General features: G+C 37.7%; 1 protein-coding gene across 1 annotated transcript in view; it reads left to right on the top strand.

Annotated features, from left to right (window-relative positions):
- The window catches only part of LOC134354026 (histone acetyltransferase p300-like), a 93,415-nt gene that overhangs the window by 20,472 nt on the left and 54,842 nt on the right, over window positions 1–18,101 (top strand). The window contains exons 2-3 of the mRNA XM_063062698.1: window positions 5,871–6,577; window positions 14,622–14,798. Coding sequence (XP_062918768.1) covers window positions 5,871–6,577; window positions 14,622–14,798 — 884 coding nt within the window. The remainder of the gene's footprint in view (window positions 1–5,870; window positions 6,578–14,621; window positions 14,799–18,101) is intronic.

Genomic DNA, 18,101 nt, shown 5'->3' with positions numbered 1-18,101 from the left:
CATAAATGGAAATATCTTACCAACTTTCCAAACATCCATCTTAAGAAATGCTCCATAATATGAAATTCTGTCGCAGCTTACTCAACCTGAGCTGCACCTTACTTTTTCATGATCATCTTACCCATGTTTTTATATTCTCTAACCCCTGAATAACTTTATTCCTTAACTACTTTTGAGTTACAGTTGAAGAAATATGTAGCCTTTTTGTTCTTCCTGTGAAAGGTAAGAATGAGAGATGGGGCTTTATAGGAACTATGTCAGTTCAGTATATGTCAGAAGATGTGCTTTATGTTCCATATTTAATATGGAAGCTAAGTTTGATGACACTGCAAATGTGTCCCCATTAGGAAGGAGCTAAACTCTACTAGATACTTGATAGTGCAGCCAAATAAGTCCTTAAGACCCAGTCTAGTGACATTATCCATTTGTTTAAATTCTAGAATCAAGTTACAATAATTTGAAGTCCCTTTGATCAAAGGCAGGTTGAATATCCTCGTGGAAAAAGTGTTGATTGAAAAATCTTTTACTTGTTTGAAATTTTATTCTTAATGCGTGTTGGCAACCCAGCTGTAAATGAAAACGTAAACACGAGGAATTCTGCAGGTGCTGGAAATTCAAGCAACACAAGGGTCTCGGCCGGAAACGTCGACTGTACCTCTTCCTAGAGATGCTGCCTGGCCTGCTGCGTTCACCAGCAACTTTGATGTGTGCAGCTGTAAATGACTATAGTTGTTTCTGAGCAGGAAAGGTGTGTTTCTTGAACAGTCTCTGAGTAGTGCTTTTGTAAAGGGAGTTCTAATACTTTGACCCAGCACCTTTTAATATAAGTCTGTATGCTCTGATTTGGGGGGGGGGGTGCAGTTATGAGGTAATAATCCCCCCCCCCCACTGCCCCCTTACTGTTGTCCTAACGTCATTTCTGTTTGTGTAACTCCCGAAGTACCAGAATATATTTTTGGATGATAAATGTAGCTAGTAGAACCACTGCTCCAGAGACACCAGTTCAATCTTGACCTTCTGTGCTGTCTGCGTGGTGTTTGCATGTTCTCCATTGCCCCTGGTCCTCCAATTTCCTCCAAGTTGATTGGTTAATTGCAGTAATTGCCCTTAGCATGCTCATGAGTGGTAAAATCTATGGGAAGTTGATGGGAGCGTAGGTAAAATGAAATAGGAGTTGTGTGGTGTTGAGTTCAGTTTGAACTCTATGGGACATAGAGTTTAGTTCTGTGCTGTTTCTCTTGTTAGCTCTTAAGTTTTATATCATCTTTATTTGCTAGCTTTTATATTTTGAGTTCCCCATTAAGTTAATTAGGGCTGAATTATTGTGTACAGGCAAGTCGTGTAATTTTCATGCATGTTATAATTTTGAAAATAGCAGATCTAAAGAAAATTCGAACAGCCTTGCTGAACTGAATGTTGTCATAGTATCTTATCAAATTTGTTGCTTCATTTTTTTGAAACTTTGGTAACTAGGATGCAATTGAAGTGTTTTTCTAAGCAAATAGTAATTTGCATTTTAGTAAGCGATAGAATGACCTTTGTGTTTTTAATCCTTCCATCTCCTTTTTTTCTTTTGCCCCAAAATCGTGATGGTGTGCAAATATAAAAGTTGCTGGCTGGTATAAAACTATACTGAATAGATGAGAATGCAAATGTATTTCAATGCTTTCATACAACATAGAACAGTACAGGCCCTTTGGCCCATGATGTTGTGCTGACCTTTTAACCTTCTAAGATCAATCTAACCCTTCCCTCCCACATAGTCACCATTTTTCTTTCATCCACATGCCTATCTAAGAGTCCCTTAAATATCCCTAATGTATCTGCCTCTTCTAAGACCCCATAGCAGTGCATTTCATGCACTTAACACAGTGTATATTTAAAAAAAAAACAACCACCTCTGACATCTTCCCCATACTTGCCTCCAATCACCTTAAAATTATGCCCTCTCATATTGACCATTGTCATCCTGGGAAAAAACTGGTGCTGGCTGTTCACTATCTAGGCCTCTTATCATCTTGGACATCTCTATCAAGTCACATCTCATCCCCCTTCACTCCAAAGTGAAGACACGAAGTTTAAGCGAGGTATAAGACATGCACTCTAAACTAGGCAGCATCCTGGTAAATCTCCTCTGTGCCGCCTTTTAAATCTTAAAATGAGACAACCAAACTGAATACATAGTTGAAATGTGGTCTAACCTGAGTGTTATAGAGCTGCAACATTACCATAAGATATAAGAACAGAATCAGACCATTTGGCCAGCAAGTCTGCTCCACCTTTTCATTATGGCTGAGCCATTTTTCCTTTCAGCCCAATCTCCTGCCTTCTCCCTGTATCCCTTCATGCCCTGACCAATCAAGAATCTATCACCCTGTACCTTAAATATACATAAAGACTTGGCCTCCACAGCTGCCATTCCACAGATTCACCACCCTCTAGCTAAAGAAATTCCTTCTCATCTCCGTTCTAAAAGGGCGTCCCTTTATTCTGAGAATGTGTCCTCTGGTCTTAGACTCTGCCACCATAGGAAACATCCTCTCCACATCCACTCTATCAAGGTCTTTCACCATTCGATTAGTTTCAATTACGTCACCCCTCACATCTCTTGAACTCATTCCTGCTACTAATGAAGACCAACATACGCTTTCTTAACCAACCTATCAACTTGTGCAGCAACTTTGAGGGATCTATGGATGTAGATCCCAGGATTGTTAAGAATCTTGCCATTAACCTTGTACTCTCCCAAACTTCCAAAGTATATCGCTTCACAGTTTTCCAGATTGAACTCAATCTGCGACTTCTCAGCCCAGCTCTGCATCCTATCAAGGTCAAATTCAAGTTTGATTGTCATTCAACCATACAATAAATACCCATGATTACAGCAACTTGGAACTCTTTATTCTGAAGCCAGGGTGCAAAACAGTACCAACAGTCATACATGGCAAAGACATACAAGATACCAGTAAAATACTGTCACACAGAAAAGTAGTCCAAGACCCTAAGTCCTATAAATGTTGCAGCACTCTGCACGCAATACATCTCGTCTTCTGCTGAGCGAACCCCAAGGGGCAGTTCTGACTCCGAAGCTTCTCTCCTGGGTGGCATTGCAGCTTGAGGCTGAGACCTAGGCCATGCAGCTCCCTTGCTGACAGCAATAATTAGTGAATCGGACTTGCAGAATTCCACATTAACAATGTCCAACAGGATGTTGCAATCGCAAGAAAGGCCACTAAGATGATCACTCATTATTAACACCACCTTGGTGTACCAAGTCCAGCTCCTTTAGTTTCTCTGCCAACAAACAACTCCCATTCTCTTATTTGTGATCTCTAGTTTATTACAATGAGGCTAATTGTAAGCTTCTAGGCTTGTTACAGTCTTCTAAATTTGGAGATTGAATTCAACGATTTCAGTTAATTTGCTTTCTCTGCATCAGAATGGGCCAGTTTAGCCTTTTCTCACAATTAGTGTAGCCTTCCTATAATTGCATTTCTTTTATATCTTTATTTGCTTCAGTTAATATTCTTAAAAGACTAGCTTACAAAAAGTTGCAGAAAATTTTAGAGCTCATTTACACAAAATTAGCAAGCATTTTAAAATATAGAAGTATTGAACCTGCCTGACATGGGTGCAGAATTAGGCCAATTGATACATCAAGTCTTCATCAACAACCAACCAGGAAAGGCTCCATTTATTCCCACTTGTTTCCTCCTGCCAGTCAGCCAGTCTTCTATCCATGCTAATATCTTTACTGTAATACCATGGACTTTTGTTTAGCAGCCTCGTGTGCGGCACCTTGTCAAAGGCCTTCTGAAAATCCAAGTAAACAACATCCACTCCTTTGTCTATCTTGTCTGTTATTTCTTCAAAGAATTCCAACAGCTTTCTTCTTTGGGCATGATTTCCCCTTAAGGAAATATTTCTGACTTCGGCCTGTTTTATTGTGTGCACTAAATACCCTGAAACATTGTCCTTAATGGACTCCACCCCACTGAAGTCAAGCTAACTAGCTTACAATTTCCTGCCTTCTGTCCCCTCCCTTAAAGTGTGGAGTGATGTTTGGAATTTTCTAGTCCTCTAGAACTATTTCAGAATCGAGTGATTCTGGAAAGATCACTAGTAATGCATCCAATTCCTGAGCATCTTCAACATTTTGTTTTTGAAGCAAATGCTTATTTTACTGCAAAGGACCAGAAATTTTCTCTGACATTCCAGTATTGCTCCAGTTTTGGTTCTTTACCCCAATTTTAATTGGTTTTGATTTGGGGATAGGAATATAATCTCTGCAGTGCTTGATTAGCATAATGATTTGTGTTTGAACAAAAACTGAGGAACTGGAGAAGATTTGAGAGATGTTAACAATTGGTTATTAATCTGGACAAGCACCTCGTAATGTATTTTGAATGGAATATTAGTTGAAATAAATGTCTGAAATGCATTGCAAATACTGTTGGTTTTCATGAATGGAAATAAATTTGTTTCTAAAAATGGCAGCTGGATGACAGAGTTTCACAAATTGTTTGAAATGTTTCATTACACTTAAAGTCCTTGTTTTTCGCAAGGGTCAAGGCATGGGCCCTGCAAACTAAAATAACATTGATACCTTGAAACTACAATGATGTGTCCATGAGAGGGTTGACCCTTGTTAAACTTGTTTCAACTTGTGTGTTTCATCTTGTCAGTGCACCCTGCCCATGCTTCAGACACTGTCTCCAGTTGTGCTCACAGTCCACTGTTTTCCTGAAACTGGTCCACACTTCCATTAAACACACACAAAATGCTGAAGGAATTCAGCAGGCCAGGCAGCATCTATGGGGGGAAAAAGTACAGTTGACATTTCAGGTTGAGACCCTGCTGAGTTCCTCCAGCATTTTGTGTGCTGCTTGGATTTACAGCATCTGCAGATTTTCTCTTGTTTATGATTAGACGCTGCCATTTATACTTGGCTGACCTTTAATATTGGTCTGTGGACAACACACACTTAGTGTGTTAAAGCTGTGTTAGATCTGGAGAGTATAACATCTGTTGGGAAACAGGTGCAAAGAGATTTGGCTTCTGCATCTGTCCATTGAAGTCCTCAAAAATCCTCAAAAGGGAGTTTTTTTTAAAATTGCATAGTGTTTTACCAATGATTGGAAAAATAGCTCGTGAGGCAATTAAAGTGTGTTACTCACCAAAGACTTAATGAATGGATTTTTACATTTTGGAATTCTGTTGTTTGACAGGTTTGTCATGTGGAGTGATTGATGCAGACGTGTTAAATTTTAAGTGAAAACTGGTTTCCAAGGGAGAGCAAAATAATGTAGTTGCTCTACATACAAGACAATTAGACCAAATGGCATTTTCCTCTGTAGTATATTGGTGTGGTTGTAACTTGGAAAATTGTGCAACTTTAAAACTCAACATGATGTTTTCATGAATGCCAGTGTTCCTATAAGATTATTGTGCTTGACTGATTTATGATGCACAGTGAATTTCTCATTAGGGGTTGAATTGAAAGTCATTTCAGATAACTAGTGTAATAGAAAATTAGTAAATTTTTGCTAGGTTTATTTTTACTGGCAACAAGCCATTAACCTGTTCTGAAAGAATTGAATGTGGACTTCCATTAGCGGTCAAGGATGCAGGTAAGTTCCTCGTCTATCAGATATTATCAAATGCTGCACAGTCTGGAATGTTGGCTTTATTTTCATTTGAATGCAGGAAGCTAGCCCATATCTTTAGAAATTACTCCTTGCCTCTTCTCATCATGTCAAGCACGGCATGGCAGGTTATTTGTGACTAAAACCTAGTGTGTTTTAGAAAACAAAAGTGCTTGCAATTATATCCTGAAAATGAAAACAATTTTAATTTTTTTTTTTTTGCAGATTTTGGACCCTTTTTTGAGCTTGAGAATGATTTGCCAGATGAACTAATCCGCTCAGATTCTTTAGTATTGACAAATGGAGGTGATTTGACTCAGCTAACTGGCGTTGGCATGATGCAGGATGCTGCCTCGAAGCACAAACAACTGTCAGAACTTCTGAGAGGCAGTGGTTCTAGTATCGGCATGGGACATGGCACTGGTGGTACCTCATCACGATCCATGGATAGTCCGGTTCAGTCTGTAGGCAGCCAAAGTCAACAGAATAGTCCCAGTATAGGAAGTTTAAGTAGTATGGTCAAGAGCCCTTTAACTCAAGGTGGACTTACATCCCCGCCCAATATGGGAATGGGAGCAAGTGGAGCAAACCAGAGACCTCCAACACCACAGTCTGTGAACCCCCAGAAACATGATCAGCTTCATACGTCAGCAACAGGTCTAATGCCTGGAGTAAACAGTCCAACCAACCAGGCAGGGATGAGCATGAATGCTAATATGAATCCAGCTCTGATGAATAGTGGTAATACTCAGGGCATGATCCAAGGACAAGTGATGAATGGTTCTCTTGGTGCTGGAAGAGGAAGACCTAATGTACAGTACTCAAGTCCAGGCATGTCCAACACAAACAACCTACTTGCTGATACATTAACCCAGCAATCACCTCAGATGGCAGCTGGTCTCAAAGGACCCCAGCCCGGGGCAATGAGCAAGGTAAGAGCAAAGCATTTTGTACTCCATGTACATTAACCCTAAAATGAAGTTGCGTTAATAAATATGACAGGTCTGTCCTGTTTTGACATTGTTGGGGAATTGGCAAATATTTATTGGTACTGATACTGGAAAGTTGAAATACTGCATTTCAGCTTGATGATTCATCATGAAAACTCGGATGTGGGGTGGGGAATGAGAGAAAATTAAGTAGCTGGGGAGAGGATTTGGAGGAGGAGAAGTCAGAGGTTTAGCATGTGACTTGTACAGTTAAATGGTACAAGAGGCTACAAGGTAAAATTCAGTGGTAAAATGATTATTGAATAAAACAAGTCCTGGAAGTGGTGTAAATGATTGCAGCAGGATAATTTTTTTTAAATGCTCTGTGGGAAATGCAGAATGCAAATTCTGCGAAAAGCAAATTATAGGTGTTCCTGAATTAATAATGTTTGATTATTTGTGAAAATGCTATTGTGTAGTTGGTTTATTATTGTAACATCCACTGAAACAAAGTGAAACGCTTTGTTTTCCATGCCATCCATATAGGCCATTTCATCACAGTGCATTGTGAATGTTGAGTAGAGTTTTACAGTTGGAGAGTGCAGTGCAAGCACCCAATAAGATGCAAGGCCATAACGAGATAGAATGAGATGAGGAATCCATCTCATTTTACTAGCAAACCATTCAGTAGTCTTATAACAGTAGGATAGAAGCTATTCTTGAACCTGGTAATACATGCTTTTAGGCTTTTGTATCTTCTGCCCAATGTGAAGGAGAAGAGAGAATGTTCAGGGTGGAGGTTTACAGGTACAATGTTGAAGGTAGAGGACAGAGATCGAAGTAGAAATGAGTTGGAATGTTTGTGGAGTGAGCAAAAGTATTCCACAAAACTGTCATCCAATCTGTATTTGACTTGTCCATTGCAGGGAAGACTCTATGACAATAGAGAAACAAATTGCAACTACCTCAAAGTATTCTCAGTCATGCAGATACCTATGCTAGAATTTTTGGGGAGATTGTCATCTTTACTAAACCACTTAGCAGCTCTGATTCTACTGGATGTTCATGTTAAAGTCAACTGAGGTTAATCATTTGTGCCAACAACCACGCATGCCCAGAAGTTAATAGATCTCTAATTCTGGAAAATCACTGCACATTATAACATCTTTATCAGAATAAAAAGTCTGAAGGCATTTCACAATATATTTGATGAAAATTTGAGACTGGGCTTTAGAGGAGATAAAGACTGATCCATTGAAGGCTTAATTAACAAGGTTTTAAGAAGTTTTAAAGTATAGAAGAAATTCAGAGAGAGAGAAGTGTAAGTCCCGATGTATGGACTGTTAAATTCTGAGAAGGGAGGAAGTCCCTTAAGTTGCACATAAATGACCACAAAACACTTCAGTCGTCCACTTGGAAGTGGGGTGTGAAGGAAGACAACAGAAGTGTGGGCACGGTTATGAGAATAATGGAATTCTCAAATTGATCTTTGATGTACTCATTTGTTGGTGGCAATTGAAAGCAAATAGAAAATATAGAGGTCACTGCAGCTATCGTCTGTCATTTTCAGGTATAAAAGCTTTTCACATGCATGTTCATCTGTACCATCACATTTTCCTAACTTAAACAGAGTGATTTATTAGTTGATGTGAACCACAGCCATAACTATTCAAATGTTCCACTTTTAAGTTTCTAAAACGTAAAATGTATTTAAATGTTCTTAATTCCATCCAGAATCTATTATTTTACGCTCTTTTTAAAATTAAAAAGGTTAAGTTTTATTATCTGCAGTAGCTATTTTTTTGCCATATTGATTTAGTTATTCCTTCTTGCATTTATTTTGTCTTTAGCTAATCTGTGTCAAATATTTAAATTTTTGAGAGCTAATTGGACTCTAAATATCTGCAAATGTATAAAAAAATCTTGTGCATTTTTCTACATATTTAAGAAAAAAGGAGTATTAATTTGGTTTTCGTAACTGGGTTACAGTTTTGGTGTAGTAGAAGGAAATATAGTTGTTGCTTTGACTGTTGGTTCTAAAGTAGTCTTTCTTTGAACAGTGAGACAGTATGCCCTGGGCAAAGCAGTTTCTCCTTTCACATGAATGACTGAGCATAAGTCTGGAGTCTGGATGAACGTTGTTTGTATGGATTAGTACTGGGCTTTTCCTCCTTTGTTCTTATGCAGAGGTGTAGGTACCATCTGTTGTCTATGCACTTCAAGAAAATCAGGTCTTTTTCTTCTCCCTCCCCCACATGGTAAACATTTTGTTTCCAGTCCAAGCTCATATTAATTGAATTTTATCTTTATCTTTAAATCTGTTAAATATGTTCATGCATTTGAAGTGGTACAAGTGCATTAATGCAAATTGTACTTATGAAATATTCTTGCTGTTTTCTGAGTTACAGATTAGAAAGTTTATCTAAACCATATTTAATATTGAAATAATAGTGTGCTTGAGAATGTGGTATAGAATAATGGAAAACCCATTGTGTGCTTAGGCGGATTATACTGTGCATCAGCAATAAATACCAGAGCATAAATTCCAGTCCAAATTAGTTAATTGCTAATTTTGTAATTTAATTGAAGCCAGCACTGTTTGATGTCTCTCTCTTGTGTAGGAGTTTGTTAAGTTAGGTTCATCAAGTTAGATAATATTGTTATATTTATCAAAGCAACAGATTCATTTTGGCAAATGAGGTAGTAACCTTGCAGGTATGATTGTATTTTTCCAGGTGTAAGATGTACTACACATTCTGTGATAAAAGTTGACAAATCAATCAATTTTTTTTACTATTGTATTAAGCTACCCTGTGTAGTTAGATAATGTCTAGCTCGATCACAACTCCTTGAGTCCACCTTACCACCCCATGTGACCAGCTCCTAGAAGTCCATCCACTTTACCTCGCATGTTAAATAGCTTGCTAAATTGAGTATATACTTAAAGTGTACTCTTTTTCCTCTAAACTCTTCTTCTGCAAACATCTTATCATTGCTTCTCCATTTAATCTTGATAACACTTTACTTTGTTTTTTAAAAGTGTCTTCACTATGTTTTCTTGTCAGTTGAGTTCACATGAGGACGCCCACTTGAAAGTAGTATTAGTGAGTAGTTGCTGATAACCTAGCAAAAGCTGGGCACTTGTAGGTGTCAAGGAAATGCAAAGTAATTAGTAAAAGGATCCCATTTAAGTATGGGGATAAGAATATATGAACTAGAAGCATAATTAGTCCTTTCAACCTTTCGAGCCAACTCCACCATTTCAGTGCTGTTTCCATAATCATTAATTCCCTTAATGTCCAGAAATCTGTCAATCCATGTTTTGTATAACTTCTGAGTCACCACAGTCTTCTGGCATAGAAAATTCCAAAGGTTATCACTGTCTGAAGAAAATTCTCCTCAACCTGGTCCCAAATGATCTAGCCTTTCTGCCTTCCTAACACACCTTGGCTTCTACCAATCTGTGAGTGTATAGCGTCCTGATGAAAAATCACAAACATGAAATTTTATCTGTTAATGCTTGGCATTTTTTGGTTTCAGTTTTCCAACATTATAGTATTTTGTGTTTTTAACTGTAAATTCTTGAAATTTGACAAGGAGGGGAATGGTAGGTGATGCACTATATACAGGATACTATTTTTCTCCAGCCACTGAAAGTTGATACATTTCACTTATTATTAGCCATATAGTGGATCATTGGCCAACTTCCACACTTCAGTTAATGTTTATAAGTAACTTTCAGATTAACTAACATAACTTTCTACTGTCTCTAGTTCTGAAAATAAGCTCATTTTAAGGCAATAGTTATTTTAACACAAACTAATAGAACCTAATGGGGCTTTGTGCACAAAGAGCCGCATTTTTCAACCTAGTTATTCAAAACTGCATTCAAAATATTTTAATCTGTTATATTTTGATTTTTTTTTTACATACAATTTTAGCAAACTTCGGGGTTCATCAACATACCATTGTGGGTATAACTATCTTCAGTTGTTTTGGCAACTACCTTTTCCTATACCATGAAGTCAAAGTTGGGAATATCCTCTGATTGCTAGTTTCACCTTCAATTACATTTCTACACACTGTGGCTGCATATGTAGCCTGATTCAAACATGACAGTTAACATTTAGATCTCATGTGCCAACCAGTAATTACTTCACAAGAAACTGATCAGATCTATTCAATATATAATAGGACAATCAGTAACATCCTGAGGATCATTAATGATCAGAAATTTAAATGGACCAGTCATATTAATATTATGGCTACAGGTTAAAATTCCTTAGTCTGACACTCTCGGGACCTGACTAGTGCTGGATAATGGAAATTATTCTGGTCATCTTGTTCTTAAGCAGAACTCTCTTTAATTATAGATCTGGCCACATAGGGAATTCATCCAAAACCTAATGTTTTCTGTAAGTCAGAAGCATTGTACACTAGTAGGTAAATTATCTACAAATGAGTGCAGATCTCAGTTAATTAAGATGTAAGATCCAAAAATAGAATGAGTTCATTAGCCTGTATCTGTACTATAGATTCAAAAATGCCAGACCACCAGTTATTTTAGTTCATAGTTTGCTGGACGATAGTGCTTTAGCCTATATAAGAGATCACATTCTGTGGTGAACACCTTTCCCTCTGATTCCTGCGCCTTTGTGCCATCCATAGAGCATGATTTAGGAGTACACTGGAACGTTTTTCAAATGTCAAGATGCTTGCGGTTCCAAAAGCACTTGTGGTCCAGTGATGTCTAGAACAGAGCAACCTGTTGCATTGGCATTCAATCTACCACTTAAAGTGTGACTTCCACTGTTTAGTAGATCTTGGTATAGTATGGTTGCAATAGGATGAATTGCGGCAACTTACCACAGCATCTTTCAAGTTCACAAAGGCAGAAAAAAAACATTAGGGTAGCAAAAGCACAGGGCATTGTTATTTCTTGGTTGCTGGTGTTTCTTTGTTGCTGGTTAATATTCTAAACTTCCTATTAAACAGCCCCATAGATTGATAGTACCATATAGACTGCAGTAGTTTGAGGATTCACTGTCACCTTTTCAAGAACTGGCTGGCACAATAAAAGTGAACTCTGCCAGCAGCACCCAAATCTGATGAGTAAATTTGTGAACTAACATTTGGAAGAACTTTTTTTATTCTCCAGTCTGTTCTCACCTATGTGCATCCTCTTTTCTCCTTTTCCCACATGCTTCTTCCAGTTCCCCTCTTATTTTGCCTCATGTTTATTTAGGCTTTCTTCCAGGGGTTGCATCATGATGCTATACCAGTAATCCACATTTTTTTGTCTGTGGTAATGTTTTGTCTGTGTTCTCTGTTAAATTCTGAAGCAATACGATTGTATTGCTAATGTCCAGGAAGATAATTTGCAAGTTGAGGGCAAAATTTGTGGTCGTGGTTTAATCATCAGAAGGGTACTTTGCAAGTGTATCTATTTGAAGTGGTAAGTTGGATTTGCTGTAAAACCTTTTTTTTTGTAGTTTATAGTAACACATTTGATGCTACTTGCAAATCATCTGCAACACTTCAGATGCTGATTATTAATTTCTCTTCTCAAGTGCCTTTGTAGTGCACATATTCATCAGCTGGAAAAAAATTGTCAACAAATCTGATATCTCTGCCTATAACTAAATCTCTTTTTCTCTACTTTAGATAGCACCACAATGCTCCCTTGTTTGTTAATAAATCTATTAAAGTGGAATTATGTTAAATAAAATTGTTCTTGTGTTTTAGATTTCATTCTCAGTAAGAGCATTCTTGATTTTTGAAAATTATGGCTTTTACATTAAACTATAGAATTGAGTTAAAATTCTAAAGTACATGAATTTTGTCCTCCCAACATGCAATGTGGTTCAAGAGAACGTTTGAAATATATGTATTTGAAATGAATGCATTTGGCTACAACCAGTAACATTGCCACAGTAGTGACTTTGTCTCAGATTAAAAAGCGGAGATTTTTTTTCTGCCACTGGAATTGGAGAATATCAAAGTAACTTCCAGACGTAAATTGAGATGAACATATTTGGGAAATTATAACCACTTTTATATATTAAAGCTTATTTTGGCTTAAGTATGATGCCAAAACATTAAAAGAAACTACAGTTGGTGAAATAAGCCAAATTGAAAGTGTGTTGCTAGTGCATCTGTATATTTTATCAATACCATAAATACTTGTTTTCAAAATTCTCCTTGCTTATAATGTCACCTCCAAATTTCCTAAATAAATAGTTTTCCCTAATAAATTCTTGTACCCCAAAAAAACTTCACTCCTTGCTTAATGTAGAGTTGGGAGGAAAAGCATCAGATTTAAATGAAGTCATTCTATTGCCAAATGCATATTTTGAGACATTAATTTTGTTATGGTTAGTAAACAAAATGCTCATTGGTGGCCAGTGTCATTGCTGTACTTAATACTTTCATTTACAGCAAGGTGCCTTTTGATTTATGCCATACCTTCAGATAAATTTATTTAATCCTGGTATGTATTTGGTTGTAATGGGTCCTATTGCCAGAATGGTGGCATGGTTTAGAATTTTTATTTGAGGCATAAATATAATGAGATCCTGTTACAAATCTCTTAATTGAGAAGTTGCATGTGGGTGTTGCCCGGTTACCTTATTCATGTTACAGTATTTTGATGTATTGGGATAAAACAAAGCAAAATATGTTATCTCACTTTTTTTAAAAACAACATAGCCTGTGGTAACCTCTTAGGCAAAATGCATTAACATTCTTAACAGTTCTTACAGAAATGCCTTTGACATTAAAATAAATTTACTTTTCTTTCTTTCTTTATTAATCTTTTTATTGATTTTAAAAAACATAGATACAATCAAGAGCAGAATTAGTTCAAATATATATATCAGTAACCAAAATTAAAATAGACACTCAAAATCATAGATACTGTTAAAAACTAGTATAAAATATATAATAAAAAAAGAAAATAACAATTCTCCTCTTACCAGCTAAAAGGAGAAAGGGAAAAAAATTGAGTTTTAAATAGAAAGGGGATAAAACCCCATTACACTATATATAAAAAAAAACAGAACAAACAAAACAAAAAAAGGGACTGGGCAGTCCATTTTGGGGATACAACCAAAAAAAAGAGGAGAGAAAAACTTTCTGATCAAATCTAAAACCTCAAAAAAAACTTGAAAGAGTAATAAATCAAATTAAATGAAACTATTGGATAACAGGTCGTCATATTTGTTCAAATTTAAAGGATGTATCAAATGTCCGACTTATTTTCTCTAAACTTAAACAGGACATGATGGAGGAGAGCCAAAAATCTACTTTTATTATTAAGGCTACCAAGATGCTGTTATTTTATAAATACAAGATATTTTAGTGAGATAACTTGCAATAAACTTTATTTCTAAGATTTCTTAGTGAAGTACTATGTCATTTTCAGTTTTGTATTGAGAATATGCTTCCTTATTTGAAACCAGTTCAGGGCATATTCAGAATATCAAAAGTTAAGTCCGGGAAATACATATATATCTCCATTTGCTCATCTGGGACAAAATTTCTTTTCATTATATCTTGGCTAACTGTTATAGAATGTAAGATTGTGTAATATTTAATGTAATATTTGCTTCCTGTCTCTACAGGCCCTAATGAGCTATAGTAAATGTTCATCTAAAATAATTAATGCAGAGTTGAACTACCTCCTGGACTTTACTCTTTAAATCTTGCAGAAGTTGAACTTGGAACTTTTCTGTACATCTTGTACACCGCATAGAACAATACTTGTCCCTCAAGTTGCAAGAAAATATCTGTTACAAATTTACATACACTTTCTATACTCCTAATGGTCGTGCAGCCTACTTTCTCTTGCAGTTGGATTGCCAAAAATGTTAACTTCATGGATACTGGTATTGTTCAAAAACAGTTTGATTTGATAATCCATCTTCCAAATAAGTTGTGGTCCTTTTTCCCCCAGTGTATTTGAATATATACTGATGAAGCTCCAAGCAAACAGTTCAAGAACAGTTTCTGCAAAAGATAACTAATTCTGTTCATTTTTAACTTGTAGATGGGAATGATGGGAACTCCAAGTCCTTATGGACAGCCTTATGGTCAAAACGCTAGTCAGACTCTGGGTACCAGTGGACTTGGCCAGCAGATGCAAAATAAGGGAGGACTAGGAAACAATTTGCCTCAGTTTACAATGGACAAGAAGCCTGCTGGTAGTGTGGGGATGCCAAACCTGGTGAGTGTTGATAAGTTTACATTTTACTTTTGCTTTCTTATTTCATTATTTGTTTCATATCATTTTAATCAGTTTTGTTGGGAATGCTAAAATAGACGTTATGAAGTTTTTTTTATCATTATGCTCCCCTGTTAATACAGAGCATAGCATGACAAAGGATAGTGACATATACTAAAACTCCAAGATCCCTGTGCATCACAATGCTTTGTAGTCTTGCTCCGTTTAAATAATTAACTTTTTCATGGTTCCTTCCAAAATGGATTTCCTTACATGTTCCAACCTTTAAATTAATACTTTCTGAAAATAAAAAATGCACAATATCTGCTGGTTCCAGTTTATCCACTGTTTGTGATATCCTCAAGGAATCCTTGAAGATTCATCACACTTTATGTACCTTACATAAAACTATGATTCTTCTTGTTGGTCTTACAATTTTCTAACATCCTTATGTCTGCTTAATTAAGGTTGTAGCATTTTGCTCAAAGTAAATTTATTATCAAAGTACTTGTATGTCTCTGAATTCAATCCTGAGATTTATTTTCTTGCGGGCATTCACAATAAACAATACAATCAATGAAAGACTGCCCTCAATAGGGCAACAACCAATGTGCAAAAGACAACTGACTGTACAAATGCTAAAGAAGAAAAATAAATAAGTAATAAATATCAAGAACGTGAGCAGTCCTTGAAAGTAAGTCCATAGGTTGTGGGAGCAGTTCAGTGATGGAGCGGGAGAAGTTATCCCCCTGGCTCAAGAGCCTGATGGTTGTGGGGTAATAACTGTTCCTGAGACTGGTGGTGTGTGTCCTGCAGCTACCGTACCACCTTGCTGATGGCAGCAGTGAGGAGAAAGCATGATCTGGATGGTGGGGTTCCTTTGGATGCTGCATTCCTGCAATAGCGTTCTGTGTAGATGTGCTCACTGGTAGGGGAGTTCTTTTACATGTGATAGACTGGACTGTATCCACTACTTGTAGGCTTTTCCGTACAAGGGCATTGGTGTTTGTATACCAGGCTCTGAAGTAACCAGTCAATATGCTCTCCACCACACATCCATAGAAGTTTGTCCAAGTTTTAGGTGACATGCTGAATCTTCCCAAACTTCGAAGGTAGTAGAGGTGTTGCCCTGCTTTCTTCGTAATGGCACTTGTGTGTTGGACATCTGAAATGAAAACAGCAAAGAATTTAAATTTGCTAATCCGCTCCAGCTCTGATCCCCCGAGATCTGGCTCATGGACTTGCTGTTTCCTCCTCCTGAAATCAGTAGTCAACTCCTTGGTCTTGCTGACATTGAGTGAGTGGTTATTGTTGTGGCACCACTCAGCCAGATTTTTAATCTTTCTCCTATATGTTGATCCATCACCACCTTTGATTCGACCAACAACAGTAGTGTTATCAGCAAACTTAAATATGGTGTTGTAACTGTGCTTAGCCACAGTCATAAGTATAAAGTGAGTCGAGCAAGGGACTAAGCAGGCAACCTGTGCTGATGATGATTGTGGAGATGTTCTTGCCAATCCAAACAGACCAGGGTCTGCAAGTGAGGAAATTGATGATCCAGTTGCACGAGGATGTATTGAGGCCCAGGTCTTGAAGCTTATTAATTAGTTCTGAGGGGATGATAGTATTGATTGGAGGGCTGTAGTCAATGAAGAACATTCTGATGTATGCATTGTTGCTGTCCAAGTGTTCCAGGGTTGAGTGAAGAGCCAATGAAATGGCATCTGTTGACCTGTTGTGATGATAGACAAATAGGAGAGAATCCAAATGGCTTCTCAGGCAGGAGTTGATATGTTTCATCACCAACCTCTCAAAGCACTTTATCACAGTAGACGTAGGTACTATTAGATGATAGTCATTGAGACAGATTACCTCATTCTTCTAGTGCTTCAGTATGATTGAAGCAATGAGTATTTCAAGCTGCCAAAGCAAGAGGTTAAAGATATTGGTGAACACTCCAGCCAGTTGATCAGCACAAGTCTTAATTACTCAGCCAGGTTACCTGTCTTGGCCAGATGCTTTCCACAGGTTCACCCTCCTGAAGATACTCGCACATTGGCTTTGTCGACTGAAGTCACAGCGTTATCGGAGGCTGTGGGAGTTAATGAAAATGGCCCATGTTTTGACAGCACTCAAGCCCTGCCACAGCTGACAAGCTTCCTTCAGTGATTCAAGTTTGGTCTGGAATTGCCACTGATGTGACCCTCAGTGCACTGCAGATCTCATGGTTCATCCAGGGCTTCTCGTCGGGAAAGACTCAATGATTTTTGTAGGGACACACTCTGGTTTTTTTTTATATAAAGTCCGTGAGAGCCATGTTGGATTCATTCAGATCCTCAGTCCTTGAATGCAGCCCGGTCCACCAACTCGACGCAATCTCGTAACTGCTCCTTTGCCTCTCACGACCACTTCTTCATTGTCCTCATTTCTGGAGCCTTGTTCTTTAGCCTCTGCCTGTATGCAGGTAGAAGGAGGGGAGCCAAGTGATCATATTTCTTGAAATGTGGTCTAGGCATGGGGCAGTAGCCATTCCTGATCATGGTATAGCAGTGATGGAGTGTGTTGTGACACCGAGTGTTGCAGGTGGTAATTGGGCAGAGATTTCTTCAAACAAGCCTCATTTGAAATCTCCAACAATGATTTGAAAGGTATTGGGGTAAGCTGTTTGCTCATGGCAGCACTCATACCTTGAGTGCCTGCTTAACATCGGCCTTTGGCGTTATGTAAATGCCGGTCAGGGTCATGGAGGAGAGCTCTCTTGGTAAGTAGAACAGTGAAAGAATTAGATGTTCGGCTAATTGAGCTGTAGCATCCAGCTTCCTTTCTCCCTCCTTTTTTAAACAACAGTGGTATTATGTTAAAATTCACTGGGAACCTCCACCCCAGGAATAGAGGGAATTCTAATAGATTACAGTCAATGCACCCAATTCTTTTAAGATCCTGGGTGTAAGCCATCAAATTTAAGGGTCTCAGCCCAAAACATCGACTGTTTATTCATTTCCATAAATGCTGCCTGACCTGTTGAGTTCCTCCAGCATTTTGTGTGTGTGGCTTTGGATTTCCAGCATCTGCAGATTTTCTTGTGTTTGAGATTCAAAGACTGTTAGCCTTTAGCAGCATTAGTTTTCTAGAATGATGGAGACGAGACTGTATTTTACACTAAAGTACAAGACTGTACCTCATTTTAGTCGATCAGCCATTATTTAGAAATCTCTGCCATTTCTCTGTTTCCTTGTAAGAATTTTAGTCATCCTGGACTGGACCAACATTTGGGTATTATACTCTTTTCCTTTATACATATTT

The sequence above is a fragment of the Mobula hypostoma genome, chromosome 11, assembly GCF_963921235.1.
Source record: "Mobula hypostoma chromosome 11, sMobHyp1.1, whole genome shotgun sequence".
Taxonomy (NCBI): Eukaryota; Metazoa; Chordata; class Chondrichthyes; order Myliobatiformes; family Myliobatidae; genus Mobula; species Mobula hypostoma.
The sequence above is the reverse complement of the archived record's forward strand: the minus strand, read 5'-3'. Positions and strand labels throughout refer to the sequence as shown.